Here is a 20415-nt window from a genome sequence, read left to right as displayed (position 1 = left end):
CCTCAGTGGGTCGCTCTGGGAGGTCGCTCCGGGTTTCATTTTGTGTCGTCTCGCCATGGAAACGCGAGCGACCTCGGAGCGTCGCTCTGGCAAGTCGCTCTGGGAGGGGTGTCTCGCCATAGAAACGTGAGCGACCTCTTCAAGTCGCCCTGTCCAGGTCGCTCTGGGAGGGGTGTCTCGCGATAGAAACGCGAGCGGCCTCTCTACGTCGCTCTGGCCTGGTTGCTCCGGGATGTGTGTCACAGCGACTTCATGTAGTCGCTCCGGAAAGTCGCTCCAGGCAGTGCTCGTCCAAAGATCACTCTAATCACCTCCCTTGAGCTCCAAATGTACCCAAATGTCTCCAGGAACTCCATGTGGTACTCCAATACCTAATAGAGACATATGTATGCAAAATGCAACCTAGACATGGATAAATCCTAATCTATATGATGAAAATGCACATGAATAAATGGATAAAACAATGTGAATATGCAAGATATCAGCTACTCTCAGCTTCATCCACATACATTTCAGCTTCTGCTTGAAGAAGGGAGGTTATGTCATACTCGTCTGATGAAGAAGGCTGGCTGTAGCTATAATCGTGTCCCATGTTTCGCTAACCTGAAAGAAATAATAATGTAAGCGAAGAAGATAACAATCTTAAGAACACAATTAAACAACAATAATCACAGAGCAATAGAGCAATGAAAAAGACAAACTAAGACAACAGATTCTCCCCAATGAAAATAGAAACAAGAGAAGAAAAACCAAACCACAAATTTATAACCACAGAGTATATTCAGAAAATAAAATTTATAACAACAGATTTATACCTCAGTTTCTCGCAAGGACCATCAATTAAGAATGAACAAATTCAAATAAAAACAAAAAAATACAAAGAGAGGCAAAAACCAATCCACACAGATACGTTTTTTGTTTATTTTCGAGCTAAACAGAGGGATCGAGTTAGAATCGATTGAACAAAACATGACAAAAGATTAAGGTAGAAAGCAAACACATATAAACCGTAAGAAAACACATAGACGTTGTAATCGATTGAAACCAAAATGGGTTTTGAAACCGTAAGAACAAACGAGGAGATCCCCAAATCGATTGAAATAGTTTTGAAACTCTAACTTCAAACAAAAATATCCCCAAATCGATTGAAAACCCAAAACCGAACCCTAAGTTGAGAGGAAAACAACATGCAACCTAATCTAAATCCATAAATCTACAAGAGAAGGCTTCGATTTACCTTGCTAATCCGACGGATCGAAATCGCCTTTTCGTCGAGAACTATTTTTTTTCTCGGCTTCGGTCGAGAATGAGAACTTTTTTTTGCAATACGAAACACAAAAAGCCACCGACCCAATCAGACAGTGCAACGTCCCTAAGGATCAAGTCCTTAAAATCCTTATTTACAGACCAATCCTTAGATTACTCAGCTTTATAATATTATTCTATTCATCTTAACCTAGGATTAACCGCTAAAGACTCGTCGTCATCATCAGTTGCGGGTGCTCTAAGACTACTGAAGCCAAAAGGGAATACATTACTGATGTGTGATTTGTGCTTTCCTTTAATGGACATGTACTAATAATATTAATAGAATAATTCAAGTTATTCTCTGGAAAAGGTTATGAATGTCAACGTTCCTTCGACACTTTTCCTCTTTACTCTCGTTCTACCAAACATATGTGAAATACTGAAATTAGATTTGATTCATTATCTATTTTGATTTTATCCAAAAAATTAGATATTCATATTTCTATAGAACAAATCAAATTCTAAAATATTTAAAAGCAAAGTTAATTGTAAATGTTTTTTTTTAATGATATTTGCTTGTATAGCTTTTGATTTTTATTCAGTAATCTCAACGAAAGTATAATGACGCAAAAAAAAGGATATAACTACGCAACAAAACTCTAAGAACATGATTAACCCGAGGTTTTTAGGATGAGATTATTAGCGGAAGTTAAGAAACAATTTCTTAATTTCCGCTAAGAACTCCACTCTAAGAGCATTCTCATTAGTGAACCCCCTCTTGGGGTTGTTAGGAATTTTTCAATATATTTTTGGTGGGGCCATAAATAGTGATGAGCATGTATCTATTTTGTTCTTCCATTGGTGAACCTGAAAATGAGGTTCTTAGGAATAAAATTAAATATTTTAAATATTTTTTAAAAGTTTTTATTCAATACAATGAAAATTCATGAACATACAAAGATTATTCATCTAGATTACCAAACTTTTGCCATATATTTTCAACTAAATCAGCTTTCAAACGATCACGTATCTATTGATCCCAAATTTGATTGCGAATGCCAAGCATATTACCGATATTGGAAGGGGTGTCCGTAGAGTACGAGAAATCAACCTGGGAACTTCTGCTTGACTCTCCTGCTACGAAGTCAGATGTATCATACTGAGTGTATCCGTCTCGTTCGTTCTCTACTATCATATTGTGCAGTATGACACAAGTTCTCATAATCCTTCCTATCTTTTCCTTGTCCCTTAGTAGAGCTGGGTTTTTAACTATTGCAAACCTCGATTACAATACTCCAAAAGCACGTTCGACATCTTTTCTGGCAGATTCTTGACGTTCAGCAAATATCTCTGCTTTAGGACCTTGAGGAAGTGGGATGGATTGGATAAATGTTGACCATTTTGGATAAATTCCGTCGGTAAGGTAGTACACCATACGATAATTGTGGCCGTTGACCTTGAAATTAACTTTAGGAGCTCGACCTTGTAAAATGTCATCAAAAACTGGTGACCGATCAAGAACATTAATATTGTTGAGGGTACCTGGAGCTCCGAAAAATGCGTGCCAAATCCAAAGATCATGTGATGCCACAGCCTCTAAGACAATTGTCGGTTTTCCTGAACCATGCGTGGACTGCCCTCTCCAAGCCGTTGGACATTTTTTCCACTCCCAATGCATACAATCAATGCTGCCTATTATCCCTGGAAACCCGCGTACCTCTCCAAAATCGAGTAATCGTTGAAGATCATCCGGTGTAGGTCTTCGTAGATACTCATCTCCAAACAATTGTATTATCCCATTAGTGAAATTTTCCAAACATAAAAGTGCAGTACTTTCACCAAGTCTGAGATATTCGTCATATGTATCTCCCGATTGACCATATGCCAGCATACGTGCCAGCATACATATACCTGCTGTACACTTTTGAAGTCCAGATAGCACGTACCTTCCGTGAGCATTTCTTCTTTGCTCAAAGTATGGAACTTCATTACTTGGGCGATCGACAATGCGAAGGAACAATGGCTTGTTCATTCGAAAACGCCGCTTAAACATTTTCGGTGGGTATGTAGGATGTTCCCTGAAATAGTCATTCCATAGTAGATTGTGTCATTGTTCCCGATCTCTTTCGATGTAAGCTCGTCTCTTCGGATTGTTGGCTTGAACATCAACTATTGAGTCGAAGGTATGCTCAAATTGTTGGTCGAACATTTCTTCAAAAGCTTCGTTTAACCTTTCATCTACGCCATTAGACGATGAGGAAGACATTGTTTTCTTTTTTTGGAAATTTGGTTAAGTGTTTTGGAAAGAGAGGTAGAGATAGAACAAGTATATAGATTCAAAAGAGACAATTTGAAGAAGTAGAGAGACAATTTGAAGAAGTAGAAGTTGAGTTTGTTGCACATTTGAGAAATAAAGAGAGAAATAGCTTATAGAGTGCATCATATTACGTAACCCGTGAATGAAAAAAAAAGAAGTGTAGAAACAAACAAAATTCTACACTTCCCCGTGAAACAAACAGACATAAACATAAACTAGAACTCATGTCCTGAAAATACAAAACAGAACAAGCCAGTAGACAAGTAGAACCCGTGACCTGCAGAACAAAACAGAACAAGCAAGTAAACAAGTTAAACAAGTAAATAGAACATATTCAATCAAGAATAAGTTAAACCAGTAAACAAGTAAACATTGTCTCAAACAAGTTAAACAAGTTGTCAATTCAAAAAGTTAAAGCCACTGACTAGATCAAAGTATTTCAGATACAAGTTTGTTCTTCAGAGACACTTCTATATCAGATAGTGTATCTTTTTGGGCAAGGAGACGATCAAGGAGTTTCTGTTTGGATATGTTCTCTTTCACAACTAGCATGCTCTATAATTGATCAAAAGCTGCTTCATTCCCATGCTTCTTGTGTTTGGCTGCTTTGCAAGCCTTAACACCAGGAGGCCTAACCTCTTCCAAGTCAGACACCATCTCCGCAACTTCCTTCCTTTTGTCCTTTGCACCATCTCTGGACAAAGAGTTTGATCTCCATTTTTGATCAAACCTAAGTTCCCTCCAGGCATGTTCAAGGCTGAACTTGACCTGGTAGTCATTTAAGAAGATGTCATGGGCAGCCTTCATGACATCATTCTCATTTTGGCCACTAGCTTGCTCCTTCAAAGCGGTCTCATAGCTTCCCACAAACTTGCACACCTGCTCATTCACTCTTCCCCACCTCTGCTTACATTGATTTGCTTCTCTAGGAGCTAAGCCAGTGAGTTAAGGGCTTGAATTGAAATACTCCTCTATTCTCTTCCAAAACGCTCCTGCCTTCTGCTCATTACTCACTATGGGATCCTTGCCTATGGGATCCTTGCTGGTGTTCAACCAAGCACTGATGAGCACAATGTCTTCTTTTGGTGTCCACTTTCTCCTTTCCACTGGTTTAGGATCTTCAGAGCTCTGGCTACTAAACCTAGGAACCTCAGAAGACTCTACGTCTATTTTTTGACTGCTCTGGGAAGCTAATAGGTTAACAAACCCGGGAGAGTTTAGGGAAAAATGATCCATTTTGGTTTTGGTTGGTGTTTTTAAGTTGGTTTGTGTTTTCAGAAGTGGATTTGCTATGTTTTTAAACTAGTTTTTGCTTTGATAGGAGAGAACAATTAATCAAACTCTAACTACCAAACATTCATTATAGTTAATTACACAATAACTAGTTCACAGAGAGCATTCATTATACATCAAATCAGTTGAAAAACTCGAACATTCATCACAGCAACCAACCAACACAGAATTAATGAAAGTTTTTTAAAGAAAATTAAGTTCTAGTTCAGTTTAAGGCTGTTTAGTTTACTTTAGGTTAAGAACTAGAACTAAGTCAGAACTAGTTCTAGTTCAGTTTAGTTTAGTCTAGCTTTTTAAAAAAAAACTTAAGCTCTAGTTCATCATTCACACAGATACATTTTTTGAACAGAACAACCACATTTAGAAACAGTTATTCAGATTGAGTCTTACCTTTGGTTTTCATCCGAAGCATAGCTTCTCCAGGTCAGCGACCTGTACAGTGAGGTTATCAACCTGCCCAGTGAGAATTTTGACATGTGCCTGGACATGGAAACAGCAATGAAACTGTGTTAGTGACTTAATAAGTACCTAACTATACAAATATTAACTACGTTAAAGGACAAATATGAGACACTCAAAAGTAAACTTCACTAACCTCCAGTGTCTCAATCTGTTTATAGAGATTCGGCACCTCCTTGATCACCTGCTCAGCCTCCTCCACCCGCTTAGTCAGGCATTCGATGTCCTCCTGGACACCAATCACCCAAGGCTGGCGATAATGGAACCCATCAGCCTTGTTTACAACATAAACACAAATCAGAATCGCGTTTGTGCAACATAATTTATAGAAATTTGCCAATTGAGACTTACCTGGTAGTTTTTGCAGGTGAAGAAGCGCTTCACAGGAACAATGTCGTAGTCCTCCTTCCCCCGAACCTCGTCAATCATTCTCTCATCACACGGACACCTTGTCGGACTCGTATTATGAATCGGCCACGTATCCTAGCATGTTAATGTACTCATTTTGTTTCTTTGTCTCTCTTCTCTCTTCTGCGGGATCCATCTGTACCAAAAATCGAAATGATTAGAACATAATGACGAAACAATATGATGAAACGAACCCTAAATCGAACCCTCATGACGATTTACAACCATAAAATAAAACCCCCAAATCGATTTAGAACTCTAACTCGAAACCCCCAAATCGATTTAGAACCCTAACTCGAAACCCCCAACTCGATTTCGAATCCCCAATAAACGAACCCTAAATCGAACCCGCATGACGATTTACAACCATAAATCGAAATCCCCATATCGATTTAGACCCTACCTCGAAACCCCCAAATAGATTTCGAAACACCGAGATCGGTTTCGAGCCCAAAAATTGATTCTATTAAATCGTGAATCTACTCGATACTGACCTGAGCTCGTGGAGGAGACAGTCCGTCATCGATTAGATGGAGAAAAGCTCAGTCAGTCGGCGTCGCACGAGAAATCGCCTCTGAAAGCGAGAAACCCTATTTTTCAGAGAGAAAAGAAAATGAATCCTCTAACGGTGAACCCTAATTTCGTCGTCGTCAACGCGAAAAGGCGTGGCCAATGGGTGGTTGACACGTGGCTTGAACCCGTATCATACGGATTCACTCGTAAGAGCCGGATCGCCGAAATAAATTAATTTTTTAATATTTTTTTTTCTTTTCGGACCTATGAACCCGAGTCCATGAACCCTTTTACATCCTCTAATGGGATGCTCTAAGAACCCCATGTTAATTATGGTTTAAGGGCATTTATGGCGTAAAGAAAGCGAAGTAATAAATATTAACGCTGGATTACTGTCTTTTTACACCAGTCAAGTGAAAAAATGTTTTATTGTTTTACTCTGCCAACTGTTTAACTTAAGTTATAAATGCTTAATTTTTCACTCGTGGTTTCTAGAGAATAAATGAGTGACGCTAACTTCTGTTACTCCTTTTTGTTTTTTAGTATTTTATTTACTCTATAAGTTTTACTCTGAATTACTCCATTTTTATTACTCCAAATTACTCTATTGGGTGCCAGTCACGCTCTAAGTTCAGTCGAGTATTATTTTGTTGGGAAATGCGATAATTCAACTGGCTCGTTGACTTAAAAAATGTCTCATTGTCTTGTGTCTTGCCCAATTCCCACTAACACGTACGGTTTCTTCAACCTTTTCCTCTCTTTCTTTCTTGAACTTTATCGCAAAAACATGATTCATGCATATCATCACTCTTATCGTTAAGAGTTCACTTTCAAGAATGTCCGATTTGACCGGGTGATTGTGGTAAGGAGACGGGACTGACACGCCAACACGTTTCAGGTTCGATCCACCTGCTGCGCGAAACTAAGTCACAATTATCTTTGTCATCTAACACGGATATGACCCTATGCTTTAAGGCCCATTTGAATACCCGGAGAGAGGGTCTATCCGTGGGCTGCACCTCTCCTTGGGGATTAGTCTGGACCTCTCCATGGACTTGGGATACCCCAGGTTAATCAAAAAAAAAAAAAATGAATGTCCGATTCTCTTACTCAATTTCCATTATATACAATATCTTCAACTTTTTTTTTTCTTTCTTTCTTGGACTCTATCGTGAAAACATGATTCATGCATATCATCACTCTATCGTTAAGAGTTCACTTTCAAGAATGTCCGATTCTCTTACCCAATTTCCATTATATACAATATCTTCAACTTTTTTTTTTCTTTCTTTCGTGAACTCTATCGTAAAAACATGATTCATGCATATCATCACTATCAATAACAGCTCATTGTTGCATGATCATCAATTTTTTTTGTGTTATTTTGTCTTTTAAAAAAAATATTTATATTCTTATATTTACATATACATGTCAGTGATGTCACAATGTAAAAGCTAATGAACATAATTATCATATATCATACCATGATTAGTGGTTCATTTTTGTGTATATATACTTTATTTTTAGGGATTACTATGTCGATTTCTCTGGTTATAAGAGAACAAGTGTCTCATGTCTTTCATTTCATTCATCAATTGGTCAATAAGGTTTTATTTTGGGTACGTAGTAGGTATACTACTAGTCTACTACTCAATTTGGACACTGGACACGTTATGAATATACATTAAGTAAACATTTTTGTTCGATTTAATTTTTTTACAAGGCAAATACATCGGGGTAAATACATACATACCATTTGCAAGTTGCTACCTCAATAATTGTATCAACAATCACTAGTTGACATGATTAGCTGTTGTGCTTTACAAGAATCCAAAACCATATATAGCTGACATGATTAGCTGTTGCGCTTTACAAGAATCCAAAACCATAGCTGACATGATTAGCTGTTGCGCTTTACAAGAATCCAAAACCATAGCTGATAATAGTGTTACCAGTTTTAAAATAAATATTTATCAGAGTACTATAGCAGAATACTACAGTCTATATAAGAATGACCTTATACCGTTTGGGCCCAGAGCGTTTTCACCTTCGAACTCCAGAACATGGTTCAGACATAATTACCGTTTACAGCTGAGCAGTTACATTTAGTTTTATCTTGAAAGTCACATTTTGTTGTTATTGAATTGAAAACTTTAATGATTCCTCTGTAATGCTATGCTATTAAGACTGTTAGCTAAAAGTTATTTTATATAAATAGAGAGAGATTTCAAAGTACTTTTAACTTGCTCTGATGAACAACTCGTAAGCTGAAGTTTTTTTCAGCGGCTTCAATGCAAAGTCCTGAAACCGTCTTTTTTTACCTCTTCCCACATAGACAAAGCCTCCTCATTGCAAATCACATGGCGTAAAGACTTGAGTGAACCTACAGAACATGGCAGGCTCGATACACTACCTTCTCTCAAGTTAATTTTTCTCAAGTGTACTTAGCTTTCCAATCTCTCGAGGAAGAGAATTCATGCTGACACACTGTGAAATGTCAAGGTACTTTAGGCACGGAAGCTCACAAACTTCTACCGGCAAGGCTTCCAGTTCCGGGCAAGCATATAGCCTTAAGAGTTCAAGGGACTCTAGCTTACTCATATTCTAGGGCAGTTCAAGAATGCGCGGACAGTTTGTTATGGTGACAGAGTTGAGAGCGCTCATACCACAGATGGTCGATGGTATTTTCTCAAGATCATCGTAGTGATCGATTGTTAGATCAAACAAGCTTGGGAAGATGTGAGTTGTCTGGAATACCGTCTGATCAAAGCTGTTGTTGATCTTACAAAGGATCAGATGCATCTTCTGTAGGTTTCTCAGCGGAACAGTGCTGCTGAGTACTTCAGGAAAGTGAACCTTTTCTAGCCTCCTCAGTTTGGCCAAATTGGTAGAGAAGGGGAGGCCATGTAGAAACGCAGGAAAAAGAAAAGAGCTATTGATAACCACAAGCTCCCTGAGGCTACTCATCTTACCAACAAACGGTGGCAATGTGTACTTATCTGAAGAGAAGTTTAGTATCGAAACTTGTGTCTTTGGGAGTTCCATGTCAAACCAATCACTTTCAGACATTTCCTCTGACAAAGACATAAAAAATCCATCAAGCTCTTTAATGCAGTCACCAAACAAACTTTCACAAGAGTAAGGAGATTTACCTAGGGTTTTTTTCACAAAAGTAAGGAGAGTCTTGTCTGATAAGTCAACAAGAATTGAAAAAGCAGTTTCCTCGTCGATATAATGCAACTCGACCCACATGTTGGTGACAACTTCAAGAGGGATCGATCCTCTTGTCTTCAGGGAAAGCACCCAGATCCAAGAAACACTTTCCAGCTCTCGGGTCTAGGGTTTTTTAGACTTTCTTCGATATGAGCAAACACTCTGCTCTCATGAGTTTCGTCAGCCGTTTCACCTCTTGATAACTTCTTCACTACACCTTCCCAGTATCTTTCAGGCCTGTCTTTCAAAAAGGCACCAAGAACTTTAAGAGACAAAGGTAGACCTTTACGCTCATCAACAACCTACCAAACAAGAGTAGTTTCTTGAGTATTCTGCAAGTAATCCTAAACCCTAAACCTTAAACGGTAAAAGAAGCATTGTTTATCAAGAAACCTCAGATTCTCAAGATTAGGAGACCGTGACACAGTCAAAAACAGAACCCTGTTCTCGAAGAGTCCTGCGCAAGAAACAAAGAAACATAACGATGCAGGAGCATCAACACAAAAGGAACATCATTCACGTCGGCGAGGATGTCAACCAGAACGGAGGAGCTAAGGAGACGAGTTATCTTCCTCTCGAGTTCCTTCATCTCGTTCGCGTGGTAAATGTGTTTAGGGTTATAACGCTTGCATCTTAAGACTTTCTCGCTAAGCTTCCGTGCTTTCTCCAATATCTCAAAGAACATACAAAGTTGAGTTTGGCGATGTTGACTCACCTCCACGCCACTATTGGATCTCTCTGATCGTTGGTTGGACGTAGCCCACGTCTCTACTATTGGGCCCGGCCCATTTTACTAGGGCTGAGTTATTGTGACAAGATCAGGGTAAGAAATATAAGAAGAAAAGAGGAGGGGGGGGGGTGGTCACTTAGACATTTTATCACTCATTGTTTACTAGTTTGCTAACTTTACATTTGACTTAAATATTATAAAATCTTTTGGTATATATGATATTATTAATTTTGAAACAAAGGTAATAATAGATTTACTTCTCAAGTTGATATGTTGATAACTTGATATCAATGACTTAAGGAATAGTCAAACACATTAGTTAAATTGTCATTTTCATGCTTCAAAATGCACTATTAAAATGTACCATCTTCCAAAAAAAATAAGCATTATCAAACTGTAAAACATAAACTAATTTGATAAACAAGATATCTCAAGTCAAAGATATGATGGCATCAAAAACAACATTGCTCATTTTGTTCGCTCTCTTCCTTTCCTGTAAGTCATGGTTTCTCTCTCTCTTAAATCAATAACCAAATAAGATATGAAACATAGCTTGATTCCGATGGAGCTGTAAAAACTGAACAGACATATTGTTGGTGAGCGTTCCTGGAGTTGAAGCGCAGTTGATAGTTCCATGCAAGACATCACCAGCTGAATGTAAATCGATGCGATGTTCGAACGGAAGCGCGCAGTGTGTGAACAGGCAATGCCATTGTGCGAGCGTCAAATGGGTTTACCCGATGACAACAAATACTCCTGTGTCATGCAAGACAATCTTTGATTGTGCTGCTTCTCATCAATGCCCAGACAATGTATATGCTTGCATTGAAGGAAAATGTATTTGTTTGCCTTTATTTTAATTTTGTAACTTAATTTGTCATGAGCTAAATTCATTAATAATTAATAAATATAAGAGTAATAAACAAGTTCTTAATCGGTCAAATCAAATCAAGCTTAATACAAAATTTTCATATTCTAATTTTGGTAGAGTAAAGATTAAGTCAATAGATTTAATCAAATTTCTATTCACATTTAAAACTTCGCCAGTACAATAATTATGGCCTGTAGTTGATGTTTAACTATCTATAATAACTTTAATCATATGTTCAAAGGTGCCTATGATTTATTTCTATTCATAAGTAAACACAAACAAAATACTGCCCATGATTAGTCTAGACCCTTCCATAGACTGATACCCAGATTAATCAAAAAATAAACACAAACAAAACCTTGCCAGAAAATGTTATAAAATGTTATTAGATGTGTGTTAATCTACGGGTTTCATAAGCAACCTCAGAGCATAAATTAGAATATCCTTACCCAACTTTCGGCAATAGATGCAATCAAAACAAGCGTGCTATCTAGCAAATGGAGATACCCATCGTCAACCCTCACTGATATTTTGTTTCATGAGAAATTGAGGGTTCCTTCATCAAATCTCTCTGCAGACTGTCTCTTTATCACAAGGAGTAACTTGTTAGAAATAATCTAATTAGATAATTAATTTTGTAAACTGTGATAACGACCCTTAGTGGAAGCATAACTCTATAAAAATAAAATCATATCTTACAGAGTAAATCTATCTTTTTAATATGATTCAGAAATGGATCCAACTATTTTTACCATATAATTTCATAGAAGGGAATAATAGATGAACTACCTTTCAAAACGAATGATATCCTCGAAGAGCCGGAGAAAGAAGGGTGAGAGAAGTCTTGCGGAGGAAGTAACAGCTTTGCAGCTCCCAGATGGAACATCCTCAACAGGGGCGAGTTATATGGCCTCCATGAAAGATAACTCCCTCCCTCACCTCTGAAATCTTCTTCCGAGAACTTGGGGTCGAGATCCGAATAGGTGGTGGGTACGAGTGTCGGAAGAAATATTCTGACACTAAAATAGGTGGTGAGAAGCTATCGGACCGAAACAAGGGAAAAGTGGACGAGCCTGAGAATGAGAGATATTCTCAAGTCCCGATTGCTCCAAATTCAAATATATCAGTTTTTTTAGCTCTAATAAGCATGCAAACAATCGTTGTATGTCTTCATTAAGTTGAGATATTACTCATCAAGTTATTTTATTAAGAATTATGTTTTAGAAAAAACTTAATCCTAGTGACAAGTAATATAGTCATATTTTTATAGTGCTTTTGATGTGCATTTGATTTCTCTTGTTCCACTCTAATGTTATTCTTTCATTTTTTTTGTTAAGCATTTTTCATTATGGTTGTTATATTTGTGAATTATATGTAGAAACTATAAAAAATGTGAATTAACTATTATATAAAACCAATAATGATTAGTTGTATATGATAAAATTGACCAAGATGGCAAAATAGATTCTCATAGCTGCAAAAGACTTGATATTTATTATTTCTATTTTGTTAGTACTTCAAAGATCACACATCCAAACTCCCATTAGTTGAGTGTAGTTTTATCATTCAAAGTTCCAATTTTGTTGGACATTTGGTTTACTCGGTTTGGGTGGTTTAATGGCAAAATCACATTCTTTCTTTTGATATATTCTTCCCAAGATTCTTCGGAAATGTCTAATTCTTTTATGAAGCCAATAATTGACTAATCAAACTAATATTTCTTTTGCATCTTGCATAATAATAGAAACTGGAACTGGGATATTCCTTTGAGAAAAATGTATCTCTTCTTATTCATTCTTGTCTTTGTTTGATCTAGATAAGCGAATTTATGTATAACTTTGTATAATTTTTTTGTTTTGGATTTATGCATGGAGGAAATAAGCAAATTTTTTTTTTTTTTTTTTTTGCTAACCGAGTATCCTGGCCTCACCGAATTGGTTCAGACTAGAGACCGAAGTGAGCATGGACGCTGCCAGGGCGTCACCATGTGGCTCACCGTGTAACGGTCTTCAGTCTCGGATGCTCCAGCCCACATGTAAATTCCGCAGTGGCCAAGGTTCGAATCCAGGGGCGGACACTCCAGCTGGAGCTCCTATACCACTAGAACAAAGCAACTTGGTTAAATAATAAGCCGCCACTGACGTCTTGGATGAGTTAAGTGGTGGGAGCTTTGAATTCCAAAGGGTGTGTATAGAATCTTTCTGATACAAAGTAGTGTCATGGTACAGAGAGGCAAAGACTTTGTTTATATTATTGTAGATACACTTGATGAAGTAATATTAGGATATGGTCAAATATCATTTCCTATTAGAGATGGATTAAGCTTCCTTGAAATTTCATACAACGTGCCATCTAAAATAAGTCAAGTCGCCTTGATGAGTTGCTGCACTACAAGCTTTTTTAGTCTATAATATCCGAGTTTTTCTCCAATTCCCAACATATAACCGGTGAAAATGTACATTACAAGGCGTTTGTCAGAGTACAGGAGGAATCCCTCAGAGCTGACACAGCCTCCTCCTGAGGGTCCAAGCTCTGGAGTTTTGGTGATCCATGACCAACACTCACAGATACAGTCTACGTGTTGCTTTGGCTCGTGTGAGGTAGTGGAGGGTAATCATAGTGGTTTGCCGTTAACGCAAAATCTAAAGCTAGCTGTCCTATTCAATAGTGGAGGAGACGACAGTACTAATGACCCAATCGTGTTCATTCCTGTTCTTGATAAGCCTCTGTCTTCAAACTGCTACTATGCTATTAGGCGACGTGGGAAGCATTCAGGGTATGACTTTAATCCTGAAAATCTTGAATCTTGGATAACCTAAAAAACAGTTTTTGACTTCTTTGGTTGCAGAGAAGCATCTACTAGCGCCAAAGAGGAAGATATAGTCTCTTGTTGCTTGTGCCTTACGCAAGTTCCTGAAGCTAAACCAAAGCAGCTAGATCCTTATGACACATACCAACAGTTCGAGATCCATCAAAAGAAACCATCCTCGCGTTACTACCACGCAACATCTGTTGCTCCTGACGGGGTCCCACCATGGTTCCTCAAGAAGAAAGAGTGGACGGTTTCATACTCTAGGTCCCAAGAATTTGAACTGAGAGATGATGCAAAAGGACTCAACAAAGAGCTTCGTTCCGAGCTTCCTGCTCTTGGCGCGAGCGTTGTTGTTGGGAAGTGGTACGTCCCTTTCATATTCGTGAAAGAAAGAGACGCAAAGGATCAGATCAAGAGATCCGTGTATTACAGCTTGACTCTTGAACAAAGATGGGAAGAGGTTTTCTCTCATGAGAATGATAAAAGCGAGAACCGTGATGTTGTGGTTGATGTGGAAGTAGAAGATGAAGTTGTGAAGCTTGGGGGACAAGAAATTACAAGAGGTGTGAATGAAAATGGGTTTGTTTGGTTTGGGGTTGGAGACAGGAAGATCGGTTTAAGGTCAGTGGTTGTTGAGAGGATGAAATGGGAAGAAGAGAGATTTGGGTGGAGAAGCAAAGGCGAGCAGGAGCGAGCAATGGTGGTTAAGAGACTGGAGGAGAAACCAAAAGATGGTAGTTTTTGGAAGAGTTATCATTGTTATGTTTTGATAGAGAGCTTCGTATTGAAGAGAATGGATGAGAGCTTGGTCTTAACATATGAGTTCAGACACGTTGATAAGGTCAAGAGTAAATGGAGTAAGCTTATTGGCGCAACGTAATCTTCAAAAGCTTGATTAATCTCGATGATGTGAGCTTCCATTGGGCAATGCGATTTATTTACAGTTGAACTTGTTTTTACCGTTAAGCTGTTTTCATATTAAGGAATATAATACTCCATCTATTTCATAATAAGTATCACTTTAGATTTTTTATTTTGTTTCAAATAATTGTCATTCTACGATTTCAATGTAACTTTGTATATTAAATCTACTTTTTACTCTTTTGAATAACTAATAGATTTTTATTTAACTCATTTTCATTTAATTAATCATACATTAAATAAAATATATTAGTCTATTATACAATTTTCTTAATCTTTTTGAAAAATGTCAAAGTGACACTTATAATGAAACGGATGGAGTAATATCGAAGCTATCATACATTCATGAAAATATTAATTAAAGGAATCTTGAACTAGATTGATTCTTCATGATAGGTTTGTGAGACCAAGTGAAGGTCATAACTTTGAAATTCAAAGTTGACCATTTAACTCAAAATCTTTGAAAAGTCTTTAAACAATTACTTGTAAAATTAGCTTACGGCTTTATCCCTCAAATCCATGATGCTCTATATAAAGAAAATCACATCTTCTTGATTTATAACTAATTACCTTAAAGATTCTGACTTCAAGATGTATGTAACAAGGCATCTCTCAGAATACCAGAGAAACTTGACACAATCGTTGCCGGAAGGTCCAAACTCCGGCGTACTTGTGATTCAAGATGAAGAGTCAAGGCCGACTTGTTGCTTCGGATCTTGCTACGATGGTGAACTCAGAGGCTTACCGTTCCCTCAGAACGCAAAGCTAACTGTGACTTACAGAACCGGAACTGGTAAAAACAGGCGCAGTTACCATGACCCGGTTCTGTTCATTCCGGTTCCTGGACAGCCTCTATCTTTGAACCGTTATTATGTCATTAAACGACGTGGGAAGCACTCAGGGTATGTATGACCAAAATAATCAATCAATTATTTTGTGTTATGGTTGATGAAAATCAGTGCCTTTAAAACCAGACTGACCCAATTAGACCAGGTTCAACTATAAACCGGTTACATATCAGAGTTAGATTTTTAAATTATTTAACTGGATAAAAACTATTAAAATTATTAAAAATTCATGAATCAGCTAATATTCTCAATGTTTTATATTTAATATTTATTCATAATCTAATTATGTGTTAGCTTATGGTCCGATTTTTAGAACATTGATGAAAATAGATTCTAGCATCATTTGGTTCAGGGTGTCTTGGTTATATATAAATATAAAACTAAACCGGTTTATTTCCTTATTGGTTTGGCTTTCTTGGCATGGCTTTGGTTTGACTATTGATTCACGTTACTCGGTGTTGTCGAAGCTGAAAAACCTAACTTGCGCAAAAATATTCCTAAAACCCTAAACTTTTCATGCAGAGGAGCTTCGGCAAGTGCAACAGAAGAAGACAGAGTCCCCTGCTGCTTTTGCTTTAGCTATATCCCTGAAGCTAGGCCACAAGAACCAGATCCTTATGACATATACCAACAATTCGAGATCCATCAACGCCGAGCATTATCTCGCTATAACACAGCCACTTCTGTTGCTCCTAATGGGATACCACCTAAGTTCCTTAGGAGAAAGTATTGGACCGTTGAGTACTCAAACTCTCAAGACTTTGGTTTGATAGATGATGCAAAGGGAATCAACGCTAATCTTCGTCCTGAGCTTCCCAAAGATGTGAATACAAGCGTTGTGGTAGGAAAATGGTATGTCCCTTTCATATTTGTGAAGGAAGGAGATGCAAAAGGTCAGATAAAAACCTCAACTTATTACAGTATGACTCTTAAACAAAGATGGGAAGAGGTTTACTCAAGCGAGAACGTTAGTGAAGAAAGTGAGGTTGTGGTTGATGTTGAAGTAGAAACAGAAGTGGTGAAGCTTGATGGAGAAGTAACCAATCTGAGAGAGACAAGAACTGATGGAGTTGTTTGGTTTAGTGTCTTAAGGGATGAGAGACAAGACAAGAAGATAGGTCTTGGGTCAGTGGTCGTGGAGGGAATTAAGTGGGAAGAGGAGAGGTTTGGTTGGTTAAATAAAGGCGATGGAGTAAGGTCTAGCATTAAGAGATCAGAGAGATTCGAAGGCGGTTCACCACACTGGAAGAGCTATAAATGCTATGTACTTGTAGAGAGCTTTGAATTAAAGAGAACTGATGGGAGTTTGGTGTTGACATATGAGTTTAGACATGTTGATAAGCTGAAGAGCAGGTGGGTTTGAGTCTATTCAGCTTCTGTGTGTGTCATGTTCCATTTTATGGTGTGTTTATTTTAATAAAAGCTTCGTGCAAGTTTATACGTAAAAATTAAAACTAAAGTTCTTATAAACTTTGTGTTAATTCTGAAAGTATTTTAAAGTTTTCTTTATCAGTGAAAGGTTAGCTATAACTTTCCAGTTTGTGGTATATATATTTGAAATTTTTAATAGAATTGATTTGGTTACTATGTCCCCAAAATGCATTAATCTTTCGGTTAAACATCAAGAAATTTAGTGTTGAATAAGGCCAAAATATGGGAAAGTGTCACATGGTGATTGCATTGTCAGCTCCCTTGGTACCTTATTCATTCACATAATCAATATATAAACCCTAATTTCTTTTTGCTCTTTATAATGAATAATCTATAACTGATTTGAATAATTCTCATGATAGGTTTGTGATACCAAGTAAAGGTATCTTTCGTGGATGTAGTAGAAAACGGTAATAGACAAACAAAACCTCTCTCTACAACTAAAGATACTTAAGATGCACTCTTCTGCTTTTGCATCCCAATTTCTTCCAACCGTTTCCATGTGGCCTGACGTTTTGCATCAACTTCAGATTCTTTTGATTCATTATATCTAAACTTAGTAAGACATTCCTTAAAGAACTCTGGATCAATATCATTAAATATCGTCTGCACCAGCACGTCTAGCGTCAAGCTAGGTAAAGCATTTCGGTTTGTGGAGAGGTACCAAAGCTCTAACGAGAAACACTCTGTGCTCGTGTTTAAGCGGCAGAGCGAATCTATTTGATGATCCCAAAATCTCAAGAAACTCAGCGATCCCGTTGTGTTTCTCAGTCTCGAAAACAAACCTGTAGAAAACGCTGTTTATTGATTTCCTGATGAACGGACGGTGAGCCATAAATTTACCGTAGACAAGGGTTTTGAGACAGTCTCTTTCTCTAGGATCCTCGGAGTCAAACAGATCCAGTAACCGTGTAACGAAAGACTGGTCTATGTACTTCTTAGCCAGCTTTGTGTCAGTCTCAGGTGAAGCGATATATGAGTCTCAAGAGAAGCTCGTAGGAAAGGTGCTAATGAGGCCAAGAAGAATCCATGAAAGGCTCTTCCTCTTCCAAGTCTAGACCATCGACAATCTCTAGAACGAGTGGTAAAGGCTACTTTGCATCTGTTTTGTCTGCTCGGATGTGGTACTCCAACCGCTTTCAAATTCACTTTCTCCCATATATCATCCAGAAGCAACACAAAACTTTCGAGGTCATTATTTCTCTTTGCTGCAATGTGTTGGAGTAGGCAAAAGGTATATAACTCCCATGAGTGCAAAGACATTGAGAGACTTGATTCACCACTTGGTCACATGGCATGGAGATCGAGAATAAACCTCCCATTGCCGCAAAGAGAGAGAGAAAGAGAGAGGAATAAGAGAGATTCAGAAGCTGAGCCCCCAGTGAGTGATAATTATTAACAAGAATGAGTAGATAAGAACACACAGCCGTACGTATATAAAAGTTTTCAACCACACATAGTTGGAAAATAATGCAAAGGTGTGACTGTATTGCATTGTGGAAAAAAAAAAATAGACTTTTCTATGATAGGTTTGTGAGACCAAGTCAAGGTCATATATTTGGAATTTAAAATGTTCAAAATCTTTGAAAAGTCTTTAAACAATAACTTGTAAAGTTAGCTTACGGCGTTATCCCTCAACCCATGATGCTCTCTATATAAACAAATCACATTTTCTTGATTTCTAATTCATCACCTTAAAGATGTATGTTACAAGGCATCTCTCGGAAGCATCTCTCGGAATGCCAGAGATACTATTCGAACTTGACACAATCGGAAGGTCCAAACTCGGGCGTACTTGTGATTCAAGATGAAGAGTCAAAGCCGACTTGTTGCTGCGGATCTTGCTACGATGCTAAACTCAAAGGCTTACCGTTCCCACAGAACGCAGAGCTGAGTGTGATTTACAGTAAAGGAAATGGTCAAAGCAAGCACACTGTTTATGACCCGGTTCTGTTCATTCCGGTTCCTGGACAGCCTCTGTCTTTGAACCGTTATTATATCATTAAAAGACGTGGGAAGCACTCAGGGTATGTATGACGACCAAATATAATCTTTAAATTATTTTATCTGTGTTAAAAGACCTAACTTGCGCAACAAGATTCCTGAAACCCTTACTTTGTTGGCTTTGATGTAGTTCACCATTGTTTTCTTAACAAATCATATCTAAATATGATTTTTTTAATTTATTTTTAGTAACGTTTTGAGGTTTCAGTCCATATATTTTTAATATATCGAAGCTGAAAGACCTAACTTGTAAAGCAAGAATCCTGAAGCCCTAATTTTTTTCGTTGCAGAGGAGCGTCGGCAAGTGCAAAAGAAGAAGACAGAGTCCCCTGCTGCTTTTGCTTTAGCTACGTTCCTCAAGCTAAGCCACAAGAAGCTGATCCTTATGACATATACCAACAATTCGAGATCCATCAACGCCCAGCATCATCTGGTCGTTACACAGCCACATCTGTTGCTCCTAATGGGATACCACCTCCGTTCCTTAAGAGAAAGTACTGGACCGTTGGGTACTCGAACTCTCAAGACTTTGGTTTGACAGATGATGCAAAAGGAATCAACGCTGAGCTTCGTTCTGAGCTTCCCAAAGATGTGAATACAAGCGTTGTTGTAGGAAAATGGTATGTGTTTGAACCGAAAATGGTGTATTTGTCGGATTCATACAATGAAGAATTTAAGAAATAGATTTCTTAGATTCTTGAGGCTAAAGAGAAATCAACATAGAAATCAAATGGAAAAAGAACATCAAAAAGAATTTATTGATCAAAGATTGTATTACATGTATCATTACAAGTGTAAATAAATCTAAGAATCAATAAACTCTTTGTATGAAGTGTTTAATGTGTAAAATGGGAGAAGATCAGCCCCCTTGCTCAAGAGAGATATCTCTTTATTTATAGAAAGATATGTCTAGGGTTTCCTAGCAATATGGGCCTAGTTCAATGTCTAATGGGCCTTGAGAGGGTGTAAATCCATCCCCAACAGTAAGTCCCCCCAAGTTCGTTGAGAGAGATGGAATCGATCTCTGCGAAGTTCACGAATAGGGTTTATTAGACAATGACCTAGACACATTCATGCCTATGACGGTTTAGGCGAGTTTATTTTGAACTTGTGCCTAGTAAGAAGCGAGTTTGCTTTAAACTCGTGCTTAGCGAAAGACGAGTTTACTTGACTCGTGCTAAGACAGAGGCGAGTTTACTGAGAGCTCGTGCCTAGTGGAAGGAGAGCTTCTGTAAACTCATGCCTAGCCAAAGACGAGTTTCGTAAACTCGTGTCTAACAATAAGCGAGTCGACTGCAAACTCGTGCCTGATAAAAAGCAAGTTCAATTTAAACTCGTGCCTAAAAT

The 20415-nt window shown here is 37.9% G+C and overlaps 5 protein-coding genes and 1 pseudogene across 5 annotated transcripts in view; 4 read left to right on the top strand and 2 right to left on the bottom strand.

Annotated features, from left to right (window-relative positions):
* Positions 1-4120: 4120 nt before the first annotated feature.
* On the bottom strand, positions 4121-4801 carry LOC106308907 (glutathione S-transferase T3-like). Its single transcript, XM_013746011.1, has 2 exons — positions 4580-4801; positions 4121-4468 (listed from the first exon to the last, which is right to left on the bottom strand). Exons 1-2 carry the CDS (start codon positions 4799-4801, stop codon positions 4121-4123), a joined length of 570 nt encoding a protein of 189 aa, XP_013601465.1.
* Positions 4802-8441: 3640 nt separating this feature from the next.
* On the bottom strand, positions 8442-10194 carry LOC106310642 (annotated as a pseudogene).
* Positions 10195-10561: 367 nt separating this feature from the next.
* Positions 10562-11089, top strand: LOC106311237 (putative defensin-like protein 298). Its single transcript, XM_013748449.1, has 2 exons — positions 10562-10676; positions 10767-11089. Exons 1-2 carry the CDS (start codon positions 10625-10627, stop codon positions 11039-11041), a joined length of 327 nt encoding a protein of 108 aa, XP_013603903.1. The 5' UTR covers positions 10562-10624; the 3' UTR covers positions 11042-11089.
* Positions 11090-13407: 2318 nt separating this feature from the next.
* Positions 13408-14840, top strand: LOC106310836. The gene is made up of 2 exons (XM_013748060.1): positions 13408-13828; positions 13901-14840. Exons 1-2 carry the CDS (start codon positions 13506-13508, stop codon positions 14742-14744), a joined length of 1167 nt encoding a protein of 388 aa, XP_013603514.1. The 5' UTR covers positions 13408-13505; the 3' UTR covers positions 14745-14840.
* A 523-nt stretch (positions 14841-15363) lies between these two features.
* On the top strand, positions 15364-17097 carry LOC106310449. Its single transcript, XM_013747683.1, has 2 exons — positions 15364-15687; positions 16156-17097. Exons 1-2 carry the CDS (start codon positions 15377-15379, stop codon positions 16994-16996), a joined length of 1152 nt encoding a protein of 383 aa, XP_013603137.1. The 5' UTR covers positions 15364-15376; the 3' UTR covers positions 16997-17097.
* Positions 17098-18768: 1671 nt separating this feature from the next.
* The window catches only part of LOC106308906, a 4521-nt gene continuing 2874 nt past the window's right edge, over positions 18769-20415 (top strand). The window contains exons 1-2 of the mRNA XM_013746010.1: positions 18769-19091; positions 19359-19692. Of these exons, the coding sequence (XP_013601464.1) occupies positions 18769-19091; positions 19359-19692 (657 nt within the window). The remainder of the gene's footprint in view (positions 19092-19358; positions 19693-20415) is intronic.

The sequence above is a fragment of the Brassica oleracea genome, chromosome C8, assembly GCF_000695525.1.
Source record: "Brassica oleracea var. oleracea cultivar TO1000 chromosome C8, BOL, whole genome shotgun sequence".
NCBI lineage: Eukaryota > Viridiplantae > Streptophyta > Magnoliopsida > Brassicales > Brassicaceae > Brassica > Brassica oleracea.
This window is presented reverse-complemented; position numbering and strand designations above follow the sequence as displayed.

Coding starts and splice junctions, on each gene's coding strand:
- LOC106308907 (XM_013746011.1), bottom strand. CDS start 4,801: ATGGATCATTTTTCCCTAAACTCTCCCGGGTTTGTTAACCTATTAGCT. Junction 4,469..4,579: donor CCATAGGCAAGGATCCCATA/GTGAGTAATGAG, acceptor CAATGTAAGCAG/AGGTGGGGAAGAGTGAATGA.
- LOC106311237 (XM_013748449.1), top strand. CDS start 10,625: ATGATGGCATCAAAAACAACATTGCTCATTTTGTTCGCTCTCTTCCTT. Junction 10,677..10,766: donor GTTCGCTCTCTTCCTTTCCT/GTAAGTCATGGT, acceptor AAAACTGAACAG/ACATATTGTTGGTGAGCGTT.
- LOC106310836 (XM_013748060.1), top strand. CDS start 13,506: ATGTACATTACAAGGCGTTTGTCAGAGTACAGGAGGAATCCCTCAGAG. Junction 13,829..13,900: donor CGACGTGGGAAGCATTCAGG/GTATGACTTTAA, acceptor CTTTGGTTGCAG/AGAAGCATCTACTAGCGCCA.
- LOC106310449 (XM_013747683.1), top strand. CDS start 15,377: ATGTATGTAACAAGGCATCTCTCAGAATACCAGAGAAACTTGACACAA. Junction 15,688..16,155: donor CGACGTGGGAAGCACTCAGG/GTATGTATGACC, acceptor CTTTTCATGCAG/AGGAGCTTCGGCAAGTGCAA.